The following is a 22697-nucleotide window of genomic DNA, read 5'->3' on the forward strand; positions in this document are numbered from 1 at the left end:
CGTCTGTAGAATGGGTCCGGATCCGTTCCGCAACTATGCGGAACGAATCCTGACCCATTCATTCTCTATGGGGCCCGGAAGAGATGCGGACAGCACACAGTGTGCTGTCCGCATCCGCATTTCCGGAGAGCGGCCCCGATTTTCCGGTCCGCGGCTCCCGAAAAAGATAGAACATGTTCTATTCTTGCCCGCAATTGCGGACAAGAATAGGCAGTTCTATGGGGGTGCCGGCCGGGTGTATTGCAGATCCGCAATACACTACGGACGTGTGAATGGACTCTAATAGTAAGCAAATCCCAAAGTGTTCCCTGCTGGAGACTCACACCAGTAAGCTGTAGGGAAATGTGGCAGGGAGTGTTCAATTTCCCTTCAGAGCCTTCCACAGGAGAAATTAAGCATTACACAGTGTCCACTCAAATCAATGTGCTGTCTGTCTAAAAGACTGGACAGGTCCTCCAGGACAAGAGACACAATTTGTAACCATGGTCAACTCTGGCCAAGACATGATTATCTCCCTAAATCTGTATACAAACTGGCTTTCTATTTACATTTAATATTAGAAGTAGGTGACCCCCAAAGCAAAAAGTGTCAACCATTTTTCCTATGCAGTGTTCAGCATCCCTTTGGTCTGGAATCTTGTGTGCAGAGACAATTTATTTACCAGTGGTACAGACAGCTCCTGGCTGAGGCCAACACGAGAATACATCATGAAATATATCCCACTGCAGAAGAGGAAGATGAAGACAATCATCTGTGAAGAGAGGAGGACATAGCAGTCAGCAAAGATAGGATGTAGAGATGAGAACATTTCCCACAATTAATTTCAGGTCTTATTCTGTCGGCAGATTTGATTCTGTCCGAATAAATTTGATGTTCCCCAATCGCTCTACAAAGTCCTATATGACACTCGGAGGTCTCCTAGGACTGTATCCAACCCCTTTTAAGCTCTTTAATGCCAAGACAGCATTTGTAATGTTAAAATGACATCTATGGCTATGGGTACACGGATGGTAGGTAGGTAACAAACACCCTGTTTGATATCACACTGCACTGTGTGATTTTGTTTTTCAATTAAAAACATGTCTTCTGATCTTTAAAATGGTGGTTGCCATTATAGGAGATTTCTGAGGGTTGAACCACAAAAGTTTCAGATTTCCAGAAATTAGAAGCTTTTGGGAACTACACAACAAATTTGATTTGTGAAGAACCAATTCACTCAATAGGATGTGTACAGATGAATATAAGGAGAAAAATTAATACAAAAAAATATAAATAATAAAATGTGGGAAAGTTGCCCTTACCATCCAGATTCTAGCTCCCAATCAGTGTGATGGGCCTTCCACTTTTTCCTTGTACATGTACAGGGTTACATAGTATATGGAATTTGAGTTTTGTGTAGTAGTGTATGGAGATAATGTATGTGCAATGGATTATACAGCGTTACTCACCACTATCACTCGACTAAACGGATTCAGAATAATGGGACAATAGACTTTCTTCATGAAGGAGACCAGCAGGCCCTTTGTTTTTTTCTTGGGTTTTTCAATCTTGGTTTTCACACAGCAGCAGACATCAAATCTATTTTGCTAGTGGAAGAGCACAATCAGGTAGTAAAGCATAGTATAACGTGATATATAGGGAAAACATAACAACCGTCCCACTCTGACATAGCCACTATTGCCCCAGGTTCCTCATGTTACCTCTTGACGCTTAGCATCCAAAGACACAAGGGCCACAAACATGGTGATCTGCAGGATAAAATCCAACAGGATGGCAAGGGCTGCATTCAGGGCAAAGGTCCGAACAGCAGGCATTTGTGTAAGGGCACCTGTACCAACAAGATAGACCAAGCTGTGACGTGGTGCACACCATATAAATATGAGAAAGCATGCCTGTATGGCTACCTGCTTCATAGTAGACATGTCAATAAGATTGTGCCATTGAATGTATTACCCAGAAAAAAGCAAAGCGACTCCGACAGACTGCAAAGTAGCATGCTGGGGGCCACACCACCAAGGACTCTTCCAATCTGCTCCTCTCTTCGTTCGCCCTCCCGCCTTTGATCTCTCTGAAATAAGAACACACATATTATATATTATATACCAAATTACTGTGCTTAATATGGCGGATCATCACCAACTTCTAAAATAAGTAATTATCTTGGGGATATTATATGTGGTAAACCAAAGTCCACCGCCTACATTAATTACGCATAACTTGCCTGTAGAAGAAAGTTTGTAATATACTTACTTTTCCAAAGTTGCGTGAACCTCATCACATGATGCCCTTCTTCTGAAAATCCTGCTTCATCGTCCTTTATCAGGTCTTCGGCCTGGGCTACAGATAGGACATCACTTCCGTTGTAGACAGAGACAGAACTATTCCTCTCCCTGGCGCATGCGTAGATAAAGTGTGCACATGTGCCAGGGAGAGGAAAGGTTCTGGCCTGATCTACATTGGAAGTAACGTCCCATCCATAGCTCAGGCTAAAAACCTAGTAAAGGATGTGACATCAGCAGAAGCAGGATTTTCAGAAGAGGAGTGTCACCTGACCAAGCTCCTGAGCGGTTGATCCATGCAACTTCGAGATGGTAAGAATTTTACAAACTTTCTTCTACAGACATGTTATGTGTAATTATGGTGGGTTCACAGGACCTGCTGGATCGAGGAAAAAAGTAAGAGGTCATCTTCTCATGGGCTTCATTATGACCACATAGTATGTTCCTGACCTTTTCTATGTCATAAGCTCATTTATGAATAGTACACTATAGCATTCAATAAGGTTTTTAAATAAATGATTATACCTGAAGCTCCAGGACAAATATAAAGATGTTGTCTGCACCCACGGCTAGAACCAAGAAAGGCACAACCTCCACAATGATGAGTGAGGATTGTAACCCAATGTAGCAAAAGAAACCCATTGATGCCAAAACAGCTCCCAGGACAACCAGAACTCCACCCAAACCAAGGGTCACTTTAGAGTCCACCTGAAGAAATATAACATTAGTGTACAATGGAGTCATAAACTGTGAAACTGAAAGGAACGCTAAACCTAGAAATTAATAAAAAAAATAAACAAAGAATATAGTTGCCTTTACTGTTTGTCAGTCTGCAGCATTTTTGAATGATTATGGCACAAATAGTCTAAATCCAGCAGAGAACACTGGGGCAGAGTTGGACTGGCCACCAGAGTACCAGAGGATCCTCTGGTGGACACAGGCTCTAATTCAATGGAACTGCCCTTGGGGATAATCATTTTCCCCTTGGGTCTATTTCTTTGATTCAAAACCCATTAGAAATTATTGATGATATAGGGGTTGGACCCAGAGAATGATTTCCTCTGATGGGCCCAAGGAACCCCAGTCTGACACTGCACAGGGGTTCATTTTCTGATGATATCTTCCATCTTCAGAAGGAAGCCGGCTGAGTGGAGGTGAATTAGCAAAGGAGTGGGGGTTAAGGAGGGGGGGGGGGTGGCTCTTGCTCCTGTCCATTATACAGCCACTCACAGGATTGTGATAAGAAGAAGGAGGGGGGGCGGCATGGCTGAACTACAAGGACACAGAGAGAGCTTTATATATTTCTCAGTTTTATTTGTTATATGAGACAAAATAAGATTGAAGCAAAAAAAAGATGGAGGGGGGAGGTTTGGGATGTTTTTTTTTATTTTTCTTGTTTTTAGTGTTACTTTAAACACATAAGTACTTGTTGGTTAAGGGTAAATTGATATTTTTGTAATTTTTGTATGAGCTGACTGCTCTTCTTCAGGCTTGTTTGCTTCCTGGGCCTAGAAGGGTTATTTGGTTCCCCATTTGTTATAGAGGGAGGTACTTTGGGTTTTGAGAGACCTTGGCATTGAGGACGTACACAGCAGTTCCCCTATGATGACAGCTGAAAATATGTTTCTGCAGTAGGGCCCCCACAATCTTGAAGAAACCAAGCCTGGTCCATGAGGTCTTTTCTTCAATTTCACTTCATTTAGATACCGTATATGCAATGCCTATCTCTTTGCTACAAGCAGTGGCAGAAGAAAGCTGGCTGCACTTTGCCAGCTTAAGTTGAGTATCTGTGAAATGTTAGGTTAGTGTCTGATAAGCTGGCCATGATATCAGTGAAGTAGTCAGCAATGTGGTCATGCAGACTAAAACGAGTATTGGATTGCAAACCCTTTTGATGCCAGAAGTGTCTCTCTTCTTATTAAATAAGATGCATGCTTGGCCAAGCCAAATCTGCATGGGTATGGTAAGGTCAGAGGGGAGAGCTGTTGTTCCATTGATGGCCAGGTTCATACTTGCTGAACAAGAACCTAGTGGAGGGCAGCTGTACCAACAGGCTCATGAAAGGCCAATCCAGTGCTATCATTGTAGTTAGCATCTTTGGCTAACAGATAAATAGCCTATACCTCGGAAAAAGCATGCTTGGCTCAAATAGCATTTAGCTATGGGGACATGAGGGACAGGCGGACACATTGGCTTAGTCCAGGAGTAGAGCTAGGCAGATTTGGCCCCTTTTGCAGTCCAACAGTGATTTAGCAAGGGCAAGGTGATTGTCATAGAGCTCCTACAGTAGGAAGATGTCCACTCTTTATGGTGGTGCTGTGTCACTGTGCCATTAGGGGCTCTGTGCAATTGCACAGCCTTTGGCTTGCATGTGCAATAAAATAGTACAAGAAAATTCTGATTTGTACATTTTTTTTAGCATTCCCTTGACATCATACTCCAGGTGAGGATCTGCAAAGCCCATTAAGACATTAGCCTGTGAGTAGATTCTGCCAAAATTGAAAAGACCTGACCACAAAGATAATGGATATGGATGGGATCATAAAATGAAGCATCTCACCAGCACTCTCCGGCAGCTGCTGTACTCCCCCAGAGCAAGGGCAATGTATATGAAGATCACCAGGTAACTGATGGCAAAGATGGGAATGTCTTCTGTTGTGGTCCGATTAATTTCATCCTCTAAAGATCTCTGTTGACAAGAAAAAAATTGTAAATTAGAAATTGCAGTGACACAATGGAGAAAATTCCAGCCATATGTAAAGATTCTCCTACTTAGTCAACCCTAGTTGTTTGTCAAAAAGTTCAGGTTATCAGCGACAACAACTTTTATAAGACAGAAATAGCCCAAGAGCAGTTGTCACTTCCCTTCCCCCACTCCTTATATCACTGGCCTTAGCAAGGGGCAACGGTGAGGACTGTGGAGCCCATAGATGGTAGTGAATATCAGAAAAGTATCATTACAGGGTTCTCCAACCAAAAGTAAAAAAATATGTAGACTGTGGAGGTGATAAAAAATAAAAAGCATCATTCATATGTTCCCATGTTCCAGCGCTATGGCCAGAAGTGATGATGTTCCTTTCCCATTCAGATGACCACTAAAACCATTCACTGGTCTCACCAATCACGTGTGCAAGAATGGTAGCTGAAGCACTGGAATGGCAGGACTTTCACCAGGTGAGTGATGCTTTTTAATTTTTCACAAATTTTTACTTATTTTTTCTTTTTGGTAGGACAACCCCTTTAATATGGCATGAATTGCTGGATACAAATTTAAAATATGCTGCTATTATTTTCCTTAGAAGTGCCCCATAATTTGTTATGTTTTCTTTAAAGGTAAGGCCACACAGTGGATGAGATTTTACCTAAGCGCATGCATGTGCTACATAAAAAAAAAATCACAGGGACTCTGTAGTGGAGTTGACCTGTGGTGTGGATTTTAAATCTGCATTATCTAAACAGGTGAAGATCTAGTAGGAAAGAAGAAAGAACAAGCTAATGAGTGGAACTTTAGGTTAGGAGTACAATGGAGGAATGTACACTTACTTCTGAATTATAAGCAAAGCTAAAATTACTTTTTGGATTTTTCTTATATTCCTGCACAACTTCCAGGAATTTCTGCTCCCAAAGTAAAACGTATTCAAACTTAGGATCAGAACGAGGGAAATTGTTCAGAGAGATGGTCAAAATCAAAGCTTCTGACTCCGAGAACCGATTGTCTGAGAACACAGGATAAAAGATTATTAGGCCACATGCACACGACCATATGTATTTTGCGGTCCATAAAATACAGACACCGTCCATGTTGCATCCGCATTTTTTGCGGACCCAGTGACTTCAATAGGCCCGTGGTCCGCATTTTGCAGCCAAGTATAGGACATGTTCTATCTTTTTGTGAAATGGACATACAGAGGCAGAAAGTACGTGGATCACCCGTGTGCTTTCCACTTCCATATGTCCTTTTCACAAAAAGATAGACTAATATGTCTGCAAAGTGCAGACCACAGACCCACTAAAGTCAACTGGTCTGCAAAAAAGATGCAGATGGCACACGGACTAGATCCGCAATTTGCACGTCGCAAAACAGATACGGTCGTGTGCATGAGGCCTTAGAGATACAGGGATAGCAACCTAGAAGTTATCACCTGGTCTTCCCAAACTACTGAATGGCAAAATGTCTCTTCACCTCCATCTCTGAAGTCCCCTTCAAGAGTCTTAAAAAGCTGGATAAAAATCCTTGCTGGATGTAAGGCTATATTAGATGTTTTTCCATAGTCGCCGAAAAGTAAATTGCCAAAATCCCAAGCCACTAGCAGTCAAAGGAAGCTGCAACTGGTCATACCCTTCCTCTACTGAAAGACATGTCAGCCATTCAAGGATGGGCCTAGGTACTGATTCTCTATTTTGGCTCATTAACGGGGGGTCCTGAATGTTGTTCAGTTTATAATTTCCAGAAGCTCTGGTAACTGGTTGTCCAGATGAGACAACCCTGTTGAATTGCAGTCAATATAACAACTTTTACTGTTAATTTTCCTAGTATGCGGTTGAAAAGTTGGTTGCAACTGGTAACTGTCCAAATTTCTGCCTCAACTAGTTAATATTAATGGAACCCAAATAACTATATAAAACAAGAGACTATTACCATCATAACCTCCCACGGCAAGGAAGGGGAAGACTGGAGCACCGTAATCTGCCATGCAGCTCAGTTCCAGGTCTGTAATGTCCTTAAATGACAATGGTGAGCTGCAACAGAAAAAGATCATTTTGATTAATTGATTAATTCTTCATAAAGTTTGTATATTTATATCATGCTAAACTTCACGATCTGAGGATGGTACATTCTGTAATCCCTGTGATGGGCACTGGAAAAGCTTGTGAAGCGAGCCCCAGAAGAACCTGTACAGAGAATAGGAATGGTAATGACCCTGATGAGGTGCTGTGTCACGTTGTGCTCCCTCAGGCCATTGCTTCCTGGGGATTGCTGCAGTAGAATCAGGCCAGAAGTAAGTATAAAAGTCTCTTTTTACTTAGTGCAAAATATAACTTGTGGTGCATTCAGCATCAGTAGGTAGAAAGTGATGATAACGTATGGTGGCTGGTTAGGTGGCAATTAAATGGTGCTTGCATGCACTTGTGGATATAGGTGTCCACAGTGGGATACAGGCTTGGTGTTTGACTGGCCTGGAAAAGGTCCAGATGATGGGTGTCTGGGCCATAGTCCCTCACCTGCAGCAGGGTCTCTAAAGCTGTGATTTTGCTGACCACTCTGCTGTCTAGACTTTTGGAGGTAGTGTTCTTGATTCAGTCTATCTTCTTTTTTACGGTCTCTTGGAGTAGGAGCTCTGACATGTGCTTCTACCTCCAGTCTGTCTGGACTTGAACTCCACCTCCTGGACGGAAGTAGGACCAGCCCACTCCTACCAAGAGGGGAAGAACAGAGTGGTTAGCCCTGTTCCTGTCAACCATTGCCAACCATACCTCTTCTTGCTGGAATAAATGGCAGAACATAATACTGTACAATACATATATAAAAAAAAAAAAAACTGCAGATACCCCCAGGTCCGGGGTACTGTACTTGTCCTATTACTTCCATACACAAAATATTTTCCACAATAGAAGCAATTTCCCCAATGCTACAACATTTCTGGTAATCCAGATTGATCAAGAACTTGAATAGTCCCAAGCATGATGATTTATTAATTATTATCTGTTATGGCTTTAAAGAGACTCTGTCAGCATAATCAACCCTATTAAACCAGGCATACTGCCTGGTAGGGCTCGTCATGCTGATTAAAATGACACATTTCTTTTGTCTTATGATAAACAGCTGCAGAGATATCTGTGTTTTTATTCATATGCAAATGAGCAACTTTGGGCGCTAGGAGGTGGGACTGAATCCTTGGAGCACTGCTTTGTAACACCCGCTGTGCTCTGCACACTCCCCCCTGCCCTTGATTGACAAATCTAAACATCAGCATGCTGAGGGCAGAGCTGTGTCCTACCATCTCATATACACCACTTACTGTAGCTGGATTTCTATGATTAGAAAGCTAATCTACGTATCACTGCTTTATTCACAAGCACGATCTATAATGTAAAGATACCAGTAATACGTATTAGCTTTCTAAACATAGAAAAAGACTGTTCTCTGTGTGGTAATGCTATCGCTTAGGGGTTAGTTATTAGTTTTGCATGTTGAGATCCTTAGCAGAATATTAATAAATGGCCTTACTATATTGAGAATAGTGTTTTTTTTTTTTTATGATTAGACACCCTAAACCTATTACTGCTTTATTAATAGACACAATATTTGTATTATGCCGGTCTTAATAAATGACCCCCTAGAGTCTAGACTTTTATTATGGGTCAAATTAGAGGGAAAAAAATCTAAAATTCTCTCCCAAAATTCAAACCTAGGATCTCTACATGCAAGGGAAACCACTTATCACTAAGCTATAGCATTACCATCTAGCGATGCATGTTTTTTTCTATGCTTAGACAGCTAATACATATTACTGGTGTCTTTATAATCATATATAATACTTGTGAATAAAGCAGTAATATGTAGATTAGCTTTCTAATGATAGAAATCCAGCTACAGTAAGTGGTGTATATGATATGTAGATGCTAGGACACAGCTCTGCCCTCCGCATGTCAAGCACTGTCAATCAAGGGGAGGGGGGAGTGTGCAGAGCACAGCGGGCATTACAAAACAGTGCTCCAAGGATTCAGCCCTGCACCCTGGTGCTCAAACTTGCTCATTTGCATAAAAATAAACACACAGATATCTCTGCAGCTGTTTATCATAAGACAAAAGAAATTTGTCATTTTAATCAGCATGACAAGCCCTACCAGGCAGTATGCCTGGTTTACTGGGTTGATAATGCTAACAGAGCCGCACTTCAACCTTACATATCACATATTTTTGGCATTGCTACCTTAGACTTACTTGACACAATAGAGGAAATGGTCCCTCCATCCAACAGTGCCTGTCTCCCCAGATAATGTCTGTGTCACCTCCATGTTGAACCTCGTTTTGTTGTTCTGGAAGTACTGCATCAAACTATTTACTGCACAGTCAGTTCCTGAGGCATTTCTGGGATTCAGGGGGGCATAGCAAACATCCTTCAAGGTGATGGTTTTGTTATGCTTCTCGGACCACACCTGGAGGGAGAAAGTTTAGACATGAGCCTCTGCTACAAAAAGTAGATCCTGTGATATACCAAGTCTACCATCTATAATTAAGGTGCCCCAGTGATCAGCTGGGTCAGGCTGCTGAAAACCCTTAACAATCAGTTCTTGCTGCCAAGAGAAGCCATGGGCTCCAAGATGTTTCTAATGAATAGACAACCATCTAACAGCCACATAATATGTGTGAGGAGACCCTCAGAGTGGGGGCTGCTCTTTGCCGCAGCATTCTGTTATAGCCAATAGTGTGGAGTTGTACAGAGCAAGGTACCCTTCAATGTCCTGATAGGGTGAAACCCATTTAATGACATTTAAAGGGGTTTTCTGGGACTAAGATATTGATGTCCTAACATCAGGATAGGTCATCAATATCAGATCCGTTTAGGTCCGACACATCGCACCCCCACCAATCAGCTGTATTGGCCAGCCACCAGCCCCAGAAACTATGCGGAAGATTTATCAAAATTGGTGCAAAGCAAAGGAAAACTGGCTTAGTCGCCCATAGCAACCAAACAGAGTGATCCTTTAATTTTCCAAAGTAGCTCTGAAAAATATGGGTGCTATGGGTAAGTCAGTTTTCCTTTGCATCGGTTTTGATAAATCTCCCCTTACATGGTGGATGACGCCAGAAGCACTCTATCCATTTTGTAGTGGCCATGGCGGGGTACTGTAGCTCGGGTCCCATTCAAGTGAATTGGATCTGAGCTGCAGTATGCCAGTATCAGAAATGACACAGTGGACAGAGCCTTTTCCTTCTGTCTCCATCCACTATATAGTGTCCAGTGCCATCTGCTGCCCAATACAGCTGATCTGTGTGGGTGCCAGGTTTTACATCCCACCAACCCTATATTAAAAACAGTCAATACTTCAGTCATTACTCATATACAAGAATTCACTTCTTACCTAACATAAATAATGAAAAATGTTAATGTATAATACAATGACTCCATTTTCTAGTTTTACACAATTAAAATCCTATGTGTTTGGATAAAGGATTATTGGATGGCATCTGCCATATCATTTGGCCAGGAGCAGTTGATGGGTTGGCATCTTCTGACAATGCTCTGGCCACACATCCCTGGACACACACCTGAACTCTCATACAAGACATGCATTTACTTTCCATGCACTTAGTCAATTCATAGAAATCCATTATTAGGCCTGATTCAGATGGCCCTGATTTCAGTCTGGATGTCATGTTGGAATCCAACACTCTGCCCCAAAACCTAGGAAGAGTCAGGAGACCATCAGCTGATTGTGTCCCTATCAGTGGGCTAGCATGACCACCAGGTGTATGACCAGCATATAGGGAAATATTGATAAGTGACTTGCATGAACAGCCATGAAACCCCTGAAATTAATCACATTTTATCAAGTGCCCTTTCACCTATAGTCACTATCGGAAGGGGACATACTGTAGCTCAACTCTAAAGATTTAAAGCAGGAAACCATTTCAGTTTTATATTTGACATGCTGAAGGTTTTGGAGTTTTTGAGAAATCTTGAGAATGACACAAGTGACAACTTTAGTATTATGGACAATGCCGGAATAAAGTCAAGCAAATCACTCTATACTGTGTATCACCCCTGCCAAACTGCCTTGGGAGCACATAGATTACACCATTGTGTATTGAACCCTACTGAGAAGACTGAGAATCTTGCGTCTACGTATAACTACTGTATAAGTACTGCATGCAGCCTGAGGAGCAAATAAATTTAATGTGATGCTGACTTCTTTCCAGAGGCGTACATAGAGAAGTATGGGCCCCATAGCAAGGATCAAACCCAGCCCCCCCACACAGGACAGAAGGGTTTCCACCTAAACCTCTTTCAATGACCCTTGGGCCATTTTTCCCACTGCCTCATTTGCTAAAAGTTGTTCCTTTAGAGGGTAGAGTCCTGACCAAGTTTTCACCTCCAGTAGAAGAGGAGATGATCCCAACTAAGACTGGGCCCCCTCTTGCCCTGGGCCCCATAGCAGTCGCATGGTCTGCCGCTATGGTAGTTACGCCCCTGCTTCTTACCTATTCCATGCAGCCAATGACCGCTTTAAAGATCAGTGTCAAATAGTAATAGCATTATTTAAGGTTGTCTGGGATTTTTTTTTCCCGGACCTCTGCAAAGGTGTTCTCAAATCTGTTTATCTGAATCTTTACTCCTGATTTTGCATCTGTACCCTACCTGCTTGGGTTGTATACTTGGTTACCCAAGATTTCCTCCAGTTCTGACCCCACCTTATGTAAGACTAAGGCCTAGTTCACACGACCGTATGGCTTTTATTGTTTTTTTGCGGTCCATTTTTCACGGATCCGTTGTTCCGTTTTTCCGTTCCGTTTTTCCGTATGCCATGTACAGTATACAGTAATTACATAGAAAAAATTGGGCTGGCCATAACATTTTCAATAGATGGTTCAGAAAAAACGGAACGGAAACGGAAGACATACGGATGCATTTCCGTATGTGTTCTGGTTTTTTTGCGGACCCATTGACTTGAATGGAGGCACGACCCGTGATTTACGGCCAAATATAGGACAAGCTCTATCTTTCAACGGAACGGAAAAACGGAAATACGGAAACGGAATGCATACGGAGTACATTCCGTTTTTTTTGCGGAACCATTGAAATGAATGGTTCCGTATACGGACCGTATACGGAACACAAAAAAAACGGCCCGTACACTCGCAAAAAAAACGTTCGTGTGAACTAGGCCTAAGGCCTCGTGCACACAACTGTTTTTTTAATCCGTATCCAATTGAAATTTTTGGAAGATCAGATGCAGGCCCATTCATTTCAATGCAAAAGATGCAGATGGCACACCATGTGCTTTCCCATCCGTATGTCCGTTCCACGGCCCTGCAAAAAAACTAGAACATGTCCTGTTCTTGTCCATTTTGCAGACAAGAAAAGGCACTTGTAATATATTGCAGGGTCTACAGAAGGGGTATATGTGGGATGCACACAGCTAGTGTTTTGTGGATTCGCAGTTTGCGCAATGCAAAAATGGATACAGTCATATTCCATCTGTGCCTCTTGTCTGGTATGGAGATATGAATGTCCAATCTGTCTTCATTGGATTAATAGAACTACAGGTAACAGCACTCTGCTAGTCAATTGCACAAAGATATAAGCAAACACTGAAAGAATAATAGCTGCTTGGTGGCCATACTTACTGCAAGTGCAGTTAGAAGCTCTTTGCGCATATAATTGATCAAACATATTTCGGGCCCATCTACCAGACGACAAGGTGGCTTCTAATCAGATGGGTCCTACTCTAACATGCCTCTCCTGGGCTTACAGCCTACAATCTGGGCAAAGTAGTACCAAGCTGTATCCTACACATGCCTCTCCCAGGCTGTGAGCCTGCAGTATGGGCAAAGTAGAATACAGCTGTAGAAGCTATCTAATTAAAAGCACATGGTAAATGGGCGGTGGTGCACGGTTCAATCTCACCACCAGGGGGCGCCACCCCCCAGTGGCAGTGACTATAGGGAAGAAAAACAAACGAACCAGCACCTCCATAATAAGTGAATATGAGAACGCAGGTGCACGCTACCTTGGCTGAAACACAATTGGAGTAATAGAACTACAGGTAACAGCACTCTGCTAGTCAATTGCACAAAGATATAAGCAAACACTGAAAGAATAATAGCTGCTTGGTGGCCATACTTACTGCAAGTGCAGTTAGAAGCTCTTTGCGCATATAATTGATCAAACATATGTCGGGCCCATCTACCAGACGACAAGGTGGCTTCTAATCAGATGGGTCCTACTCTAACATGCCTCTCCTGGGCTTACAGCCTACAATCTGGGCAAAGTAGTACCAAGCTGTATCCTTAGAGTAGGACCCATCTGATTAGAAGCCACCTTGTCGTCTGGTAGATGGGCCCGACATATGTTTGATCAATTATATGCGCAAAGAGCTTCTAACTGCACTTGCAGTAAGTATGGCCACCAAGCAGCTATTATTCTTTCAGTGTTTGCTTATATCTTTGTGCAATTGACTAGCAGAGTGCTGTTACCTGTAGTTCTATTAATCCAATTGTGTTTCAGCCAAGGTAGTGTGCACCTGCGTTCTCAAATTTACTTATTATGGAGGTGCTGGTTTGTTTGTTTTTCTTCCCAATCTGTCTTCATGTCAGCCGTTGAAAACATTGACTGTACGTGCATAGCATTCCGAGATTTCTCTCCAGCAAAGTCTATATCATCAGGAGTTGAGCGTGAAGAACATCAGGAGTTGAGGGTGAAGAACACATGATCTCCAGGCTCTGCTGCCTGGTTTTGACCTATACCAAATCTGTTAGCAACTCCATGTTTGTTGGCCTCAGTGACAAGAGTTTACCTATTTTTTGTAGTGACTGCTAAAGTCAAGACTATTCTATGAATTAATGAGTCACATTTAGTAGTAGACAGTGAATGGCACCACTGTGTATCTCCACTGCTAGCTAACCTGAGGAGGCCATGTATATGTTTACTCCTCATGATTTACGGATATATCACTTTACTGACCAATAGATCTAATTCTGAAGAAATTATGTAGTCACTACTGAACCTCTAGTGCGCCATGAAAAGAGGGGTGAGGGTCTGATGCTGAGCTGACCATCTAAACCATTAGGGGTGAGGGTATGCTGCTGAGCTGATCATCTAAAACATTAGGTGCGAGTGCCTGCTGCTGAGGTGACCCTCTAAAACAGTGGTTCTCAACCTTTCTAAAGCTGTGACCCCTTAATACAGTTCCTCATGTTGTGGTGACCCCCAACCATTACATTTTTTTCCTTGCTACGTCATAACAAATTTTGCTACTGTTATGAATTGTAATGTAAATATCTGATATGCAGGATGTATTTTTATTGCTACAAATTGAACATAATTAAAGCAGAGTAATTAATCACAAAGACAAAATGTTATATATTGTCAAATATTTATTTCTAATTACAAATAAATGAAATTTTGTATTGAAGCATGGTGTATAAATCAGTGGTGCTTCAAGTCCCCCCCCCCCCCAAATAAATAAATCAGAAGTGCTCAGGGTCCCCCAAATAAATAAATCAGCGGTGCTCAGGGTCCCGCAAATAAATAAATCAATGGTGCTCAGGGTCCCCCAAATAAATAAATCAATGGTGCTGAGGGGCCCCCAAATAAATAAATCAGAAGTGCTCAGGGTCCCCCAAATAAATAAATCAGCGGGGCTTCAGGCCTCCCCCAAATAAATAAATCAGCGGTGCTCAGGGTACCCCCAAATAAATAAATCAGTGGTGCATCAGGTTTCCCCCAAATAAATAAATCAATGGTGCTCAGGGTCCCCCAAATAAATAAATCAGAAGTGCTCAGGGTCCCCCAAATAAATAAATCAGCGGTGCTTTAGGTCCCCCCCCCCAGATAAATAAATCAATGGTGCTCAGGGTCCCCCAAATAAATAAATCAGAAGTGCTCAGGGTCCCCCAAATAAATAAATCAGCGGTGCTTCATGTCCCCCCAAATAAATTAAGCCTTGCTCAGCCAAATAATTAAAATAAAATTAGCCAGGCTCAATTAAATCATTGGTGGCAGTGGTGCTCAGCGGCGGTGTCATTAACGAAAAAACTCGGACCTCAGCAGACAGGCGGCCCGACTTACCCGTCCAGACGTCAGGCTCCTTCAAACACAGGCAGTGATAGGACATCACTTCCTGTGCGCGAGGATAAGGGGCCGCTGCCGTTGTGCGGGCGACCCACAATAGGAAGCCTTAGGCGACCCCCCCGGAAAGGGCCGATCGACCCCCAAAGGGGTCGCGACCCCTAGGTTGAGAACCGCTGCTCTAAAACATTAGGGGTGAGGGCCTGCTGCTGATCTGACCATCTAAAACATTAGGGGTGAGGGTCTTATGCTGAGCTGACCCTCTAAAACAATAGGGGCGAGGGACTGCTGCTGATCTGACCATCTAAAAATTTAGGGGTGAGGGCTTGCTAGTGACCCTCAAAAACATAAGGAGTGAGGGTCTGCTACTGAACTGACCCTCTAAAACATTAGGAGCGAGGGCAGCCTAATAAGCATGTTGATATGATGGAGGAGGAGGACGAGAAAAGGAAGATTGAACCATATTTTTTTTTTTGTGGTGGAAGGGGTGCATTGGAATACAGTGTATTTAATACACCATAAAAGCCACATTTAAAGTGCCTTTATGTTCAGCCGCTTTCCTCTGGTGGAGTAGAGAAGTCAGGGACAATCCAGGCCTTGTTCATTTTTATAAGAGTCAACCATGGTGCCATGCTTGCGATGGATGTGCTAGCTGATGATGCTTGCGATGGTCCAGGTGCAGGGCAGGAGGCATCCGGGCCTGCGTCTTGGACAGGCGATTGGCCAGCACGTAACACAGGGGAAGAGGAGGCAGTGGTGTCATGTATGCACAAATAAATTAAATTGAATGTCACAGATATTTAGGATGTGTAAACGTTATACAGGAGATGTAGCGCAGGTAATGTCAATGTCACCAGCGGTGAAATTTTTTTACTAAATGTCACTGATATTTATGATGCGCACATTTTATACAGAAGATGTAGCGCAGGTAATGTCGCTGTCACCAACGGTAAAAAAATTAAAATGAATGTCACTGATATTTATGATGCGCAAACGTTATACAGGAGATGTAGTGCAGGTAATGTCGCTGCTGTCACCAGCGGCTAACGTTATACAGGAGATGTAGCGCAGGTAATGTCGCTGCTGTCACCAGCGGCTAACACGTTGCGCTAATATATTTCGCAGCCAGATAAAACAATAGTCCTTAAAAGGACTGTTGGGTCTCTAACACCTTTCAACACTCAAAACTCCCTAAAAAAACACAATTCCTCTCCCTACACTATCTATCCCTTCTGCTGCAGCTCGCCCTGACTAAGTCTGAGCCGAACCAGCTATATAGCACCCGATGACGGGTTCCGGCCAACCAATCAATGTAATTCCAGTAACCAACATGGCTACGGCATTACAGTGAGTGCCACTAATTCCCCACATGTTTATTGGCTGCGTAGCAGCCAACAAACATGCCGGGAGGAGACTCGAGCATCGCGCTCGAGCACACGTGGTGTTCAGCCAAACACCGCGATGTGCCGAGCATCGCGTTGCTCGAGTGAAAAAGGTGTTCGGCCGAGCATGCTCGCCCAACATTAATGGTGACATGAACCTCTACCAAGAGGTGCCAACACTTAAATGCATGTATCCTATGTTTCCTTAATTTTTGCTCCTAGATGGCCCATTTCTTCCCAGTATATCAGATCAAGAAATGTACGATCAGCAAAGCCAAGAAGCTTTCACAAATACACAACGCAATAGATTTTCATCTACATTCAAAATGAGGTGATGGGAAGACATCTATCTGAAGGAGGTATGGACTGTAGTAGTACTTACTTCAATGTTTTGTAGCTTGGTCTGCAGGTCCAAAAGTTCCAGTAGGATATCCGGGGAGAGGATTCCACTATAGTTCAGTTTTCCAAAGAAGAGGGAATCGTAAGAGTATGGTGGGCGATTGTCAGCCGTTATAATTAGCTGATTAGTTCTAAAGAATGGGCCAAAATTAGCATCATGAAAGTCCTTTTCCTGTCTGGCTCTACTGCTTGGTGCTGACCACAGCTCAACAGGATCTGTAGTCAGTTTAATTAACACCATGCCTGCTGAGAGAACAACAACTACAACTAGAGAGATGGCAATGACTGTTTTAGGGTAAGTAGCTATACGAATGCCCCACCACTGAAATGCTTTCTCCATTGAGACATTAGTTTTGTAGGTGATTTTCTCTGAACAGTTCAGGTCAGAGAGTTGGACTCGTGGTGGCTCTTTATTTTTTGTTTTGTCTTTCTTGCATCTGTCTGCTGCACATCTAATGCCCAAAAACACAAAAAAGAAAAACAACAATGTGCCAAAAACTACAATGCTTATTATAAAGTACCCATCCAGAGCCCCTATCTTGAAAGGGCCTGGCAATGGCTCTGGTGCAGGAATTTTTGGGCATGCTTCTTTACAGTCTTGGCACGTGCAGGCATTCTCTGAATCTCCCCCTGGTCCAACACTACAACTCCACACTGTGCTATTATGTGGCACGATAGAACCACCAACTTCAGTATTATTGTCTATAAGTCTGAAATCAATGATAAGTGGTGCCAACCCATTGCTGATGTCTCCTTGAAAGTCAAGCCAGCGTTGACTGGTGCAAAACTCTGCTCCATATTTTCCACACATTGTAGAAATAGCAAACCCACCGGTGGCAGGCAAGCGAACATTTCTGCAGGAGTCAAAGGATCTCTCTGCAAATTGCTGCTGGTAAAAGCACTGATACTCCAGTACACCTTCTTTAAGTACCCCACTGATATTGCGAGGGATTGTTCGGGCAACATTAATGAATGTGCTCTGATTTGGGCTGCAGGTGTTCTGGCAATGAATGTTGGCAAAGTTTTCAGAACATGAGGGGCATCGATTCAAGATGGCTATAGATAGTGCAAAGCTTTTCTGGATGCTTTGTAGTTGTCCATATGAGCAGCAGGCATATGTATCGTTGTCCCCATTGTACAGCATTGGGCAAACTTCTTTTAGAAGATTGAGGTGCAGCCCGGTTATTCTCCTGGATGGTTCGTTGGATTCACAAGGAATATCTGTTTTGATCAGAGGTTTAGTCACTTCAGGATTTTCACCACAATTATCATACAGAGAACAATATCCCTCCTGCTTTATGGTGGTCTTTCCATTAGCCTGGCAATTAAAAAGAAATTGAGAATTAAATATTACTCTCAAAATAGCAATAACAATACAAATTAAGCCGGATAGAACATCAAACGCTAGCAAGGTGAATAGAGGCTAAAAAAACGAGTGAACTTTGGATCAAACCAGAACAAAAACAGAAAAAAACTTACTGTTTGCTGAAGATAAAGGTGAATATGCAAAATAAAAGTAAAGCAATAAGAGTAAAGTCAGGTCATATCTGCCTAAACATATCTATGCACAAGTCAATGATGCCTGGTTTCACAAAATGGTATTACATTTACTAATTACGGAGAAGTTGATCTTTACCCAAGACTTCTCAGAAATTATTCTAGAAATAGGACACTTTGTTTAGTCAATGTTTCAGCAATTATAAAGTACAATTGTATACAATGGTCTCCTCTATGGCTATGTAGGTCTAGATGGCCTTTTAGGGATCTTTGATCAGATGGAGAAAAGTTGACCACGTTGCCTCATCATAGCACCCTTCAAATGTAAAAAGCCTTTCAAGGTAGCGACATATACAGGCAATAAAGACTTATTTGTGTATGTATTAGGTCTAAAAACTACCAAATGTCAATTAATTTAACACCTCTTTATGGTTCACCAGTTATAGATGACCCAGTACACAAATGAATACCAATATCGGAGCGGCTTAAGCTTTTGGTATAGATTTCCAGCCACTTTCAAAAACTTCAGCCCAGGACTGACGAAAACCAAGTTTGCCAGGATATCAGTCCATGGCCACTGTCTACAGAACAGGTAAGAATGACTCTTAGATAGTATTAGATAAGTCCTGTCTATCAAAAATACTTTGTTTTCAAATTTATACCAACCTGACGAGGAAGCATGACCCCCAGTATCACTACTGTGAGAATCCTGGGCAGCATCTTTCTCCCCTTCTGACTAGCCCAGGGAGGCCGAATGATACCTGTGCCAGGAGCCGGGACGTTCAGCTGTACAAGCAGCACTTACAATGTGATATTGATCTGACTATTTCTAGTACAGGATTCTGCACAGGAGCCAATTGGGAGTGACAGATGTGATATATCCAGCTTCTTATTAACTAGAAGAGGGGGTGGGGAATGGACAATAATGACTCATACAGGGAGAGAATGTCACTAAATAAATGGACGACACTTGATCCATTTATAGTTATACAACAATGTATATTTTATAGGTGCTTACCTCCTGTGAATATATTATCTTTTATAATCCATACCATCAGACTGCAATGGTCATAAAGATTGCTGACCGACGAAACGGTCTACACAAAAAGTTGACCAACATATGAAATATTTTTGCTTCCTTGATTGATTTTGAGTTCCATGATGTTTTCTTCCCTGTTCATATCTAAAGATAGGAGATAGATAGATAGATAGATAGATAGATAAGAGATAGATAGATAGATAGATAGATAGATAGATAGATAGATAGGTAGGTAGGCAAAAAACTAAATTAATCAGCAGCACTCTCTAGGATGCCGGGTGCAACTCCACAAATGCTCCTGGACGGGAACAATACAATAGAAGTGACGAAAAGATGGGCAGCACTCCGGTCTTGTGAAAAATTCTGTGATGTTTATTCACACTCAAAAGCAATGCAGCATTTTAGCCCTCTCAATGGAGCCTTTGTCAAGCTTGACAAAGGCTCCATTGAGAGGGCTGAAATGCTGCATTGCTTAGGTAGGTAGGCAGATAGATAGATAGATAGATAGATAGATAGATAGATAGATAGATATGGAATAGATAGACAGACAGAAAGATAGATAGATATGCGATAGATAGATAGATAGATAGATAGATAGATAGATAGATAGATAGATAGACAGGTAGTTAGGCAGATAGATATGGAATAGATAGACAGACAGACAGAGAGATAGATAAATAGATATGGGATAGATAGATAGATAGAGATAGATAGATATGGGATAGATAGATAGATAGATAGATAGATAGATAGATAGATAGATAGATAGATAGACAGGTAAGTAGGCAGATAGATATGGGATGGATAGATAGATAGATAGATAGATAGATAGATATGAAATAGATAGATGTGAGATAGTATCATACAGTGCATTTATAGTGCTGTATAGTGCACACAAGTCAATAAAAGGTACAAACCGGATTCCAAAAAGTTGGGACACTAAACAAATTGTGAATAAAAACTGAATGCAATCATGTGGAGATCGCAAATGTCAATATTTTATTTGTAATAGAACGTAGATGACAGATCAAACGTTTAATCCGAGTAAATGTATCATTTTAAAGGAAAAATACGTTGATTCAAAATTTCACGGTGTCAACAAATCCCCAAAAAGTTGGGACAAGTAGCAATAAGAGGCTGGAAAAAGTAAATTTGAGCATAACGAAGAGCTGGAAGACCAATTAACACTAATTAGGTCAATTGGCAACATGATTGGGTATAAAAAGAGCTTCTCAGAGTGGCAGTGTCTCTCAGAAGCCAAGATGGGTAGAGGATCACCAATTCCCACAATGTTGCGCAGAAAGATAGTGGAGCAATATCAGAAAGGTGTTACCCAGCGAAAAATTGCAAAGACTTTGCATCTATCATCATCAACTGTGTATAACATCATCCGAAGATTCAGAGAATCTGGAACAATCTGTGCGTAAGGGTCAAGGCCGTAAAACCATACTGGATGCCCGTGATCTCCGGGCCCTTAAACGACACTGCACCACAAACAGGAATGCTACTGTAAAGGAAATCACAGAATGGGCTCAGGAATACTTCCAGAAACCATTGTCAGTGAACACAATCCACCGTGCCATCCGCCGTTGCCAGCTGAAACTCTACAGTGCAAAGAAGAAGCCATTTCTAAGCAAGATCCACAAGCTCAGGCGTTTTCACTGGGCCAGGGATCATTTAAAATGGAGTGTGGCAAAATGGAAGACTGTTCTGTGGTCAGACGAGTCACGATTCGAAGTTCTTTTTGGAAATCTGGGACGCCATGTCACCCGGACCAAAGAGGACAAGGACAACCCAAGTTGTTATCAATGCTCAGTTCAGAAGCCTGCATCTCTGATGGTATGGGGTTGCATGAGTGCGTGTGGCATGGGCAGCTTGCATGTCTGGAAAGGCACCATCAATGCAGAAAAATATATTCAGGTTCTAGAACAACATATGCTCCCATCCAGACGTCATCTCTTTCAGGGAAGACCCTGCATTTTTCAACAAGATAATGCCAGACCACATTCTGCATCAATCACAACATCATGGCTGCGTAGGAGAAGGATCCGGGTACTGAAATGGCCAGTCTGCAGTCCAGATCTTTCACCTATAGAGAACATTTGGCGCATCATAAAGAGGAAGGTGCAACAAAGAAGGCCCAAGACGATTGAACAGTTAGAGCAGGGCCGGTACAAGGCAGGGGCCGAAGGAGCGGGTGCCCTGGGCGCTACCATTTGCGGACAGGAGGGGGGCGCAGGTGAAGTGCCAGCAGTGTACAGCTTCACTGTACCACATTAGCCAAGCGCCACTTGCTGTACTTGCTGTGCTTGCTGTGCTGAGTGCGCTCCTGCACCCGCCTACACCGTCCACACCAGCCATGTCAGCGCTGCTCCTTCTCTCCCCCTATGAATTTTGTGCCGACTGCGCTCCTGGCTCGGGCTCCCTTTCCTCCTCTGCGTTTCCTCGCCCCCCCCCCCCCATGGAGGATTCATTTGGTTGATACCACCGGCGTGCGCCGTGTGACGTCACGCGGCTCACGCCGGAGGCGAGGTGTGAGGTGAGAGAGGGAGGACTCGCGCAGCCTACAGGGAGCTGTGTCGGCGCGTGAAGAACAAGCCACGAGGAGCCTGCCTTCACTAGCTGCTACTCACACACAGACTGTAAAAAGTAAGAAAATAATGTAATACAAATAACAAACTAATTTTTTTATTAAAAAAATTATGGTCATCTCAGTCCAATCCCCCCCCCCCCGGGGGGATTCTTTCTATTGAGTATGCAATTGCAAAAGAGATAAATTTTGATAGTGTGATGATTTTGCTTCTATGAAAGCAAGAAAGGTGTCTTTGTGATTGTGTCATAATACTAACTTTTCCATAGGAGTATACTTGACATTTTTGCAACTGTTTTCAGCAAGTTTACAGTGTCATTGCAGTTATATATGTTTTGTTGTACAGTTTTTGTTTGCTTTGTTGTTTATATGTATACCACTATGGATGGTGTATGTTTGTTAATATTTGTAGGCTAGCTTTTGTCACTTGACATTTTCTATGTAATAAATTATTGCTTCTTTACACATCACAGTGTCTGTGACTTTCAAAGTCCCACAGTCCTTTGTTCTATTGCTTTAAGTATATTCTTGTTTTGAAACAACATTGATTCTTTCTTAAAAAAGGGGAGGGGGGGGGTGGGGGGGCGGGCGCAGTTTGCCATCTTCGCCCTGGGCACCAAATGGCCTTGTCCCAGCCCTGAGTTAGAGGCCTGTATTAGACAAGAACGGGAGAGCATTCCTATTTCTAAACTTGAGAAACTGGTCTCCTCGGTC

General features: G+C 42.6%; 1 protein-coding gene across 1 annotated transcript in view; it reads right to left on the bottom strand.

Moving 5' to 3' along the window:
• NPC1L1 (NPC1 like intracellular cholesterol transporter 1) overlaps positions 1-19182 on the bottom strand; it is a 46026-nt gene extending 26844 nt beyond the window's left edge. The window contains exons 1-11 of the mRNA XM_040414574.1: positions 19021-19182; positions 16841-18175; positions 9226-9440; positions 6919-7019; positions 5823-5995; positions 4840-4968; positions 2805-2987; positions 1954-2068; positions 1701-1828; positions 1449-1586; positions 662-751 (exon numbers count right to left, since the gene is read on the bottom strand). Coding sequence (XP_040270508.1) covers positions 662-751; positions 1449-1586; positions 1701-1828; positions 1954-2068; positions 2805-2987; positions 4840-4968; positions 5823-5995; positions 6919-7019; positions 9226-9440; positions 16841-18175; positions 19021-19074 — 2661 coding nt within the window. The 5' untranslated portion in view covers positions 19075-19182. The remainder of the gene's footprint in view (positions 1-661; positions 752-1448; positions 1587-1700; positions 1829-1953; positions 2069-2804; positions 2988-4839; positions 4969-5822; positions 5996-6918; positions 7020-9225; positions 9441-16840; positions 18176-19020) is intronic.
• Between the last annotated feature and the right edge of the window lie 3515 nt (positions 19183-22697).

The sequence above is a fragment of the Bufo bufo genome, chromosome 1, assembly GCF_905171765.1.
Source record: "Bufo bufo chromosome 1, aBufBuf1.1, whole genome shotgun sequence".
Classification (NCBI taxonomy): Eukaryota; Metazoa; Chordata; class Amphibia; order Anura; family Bufonidae; genus Bufo; species Bufo bufo.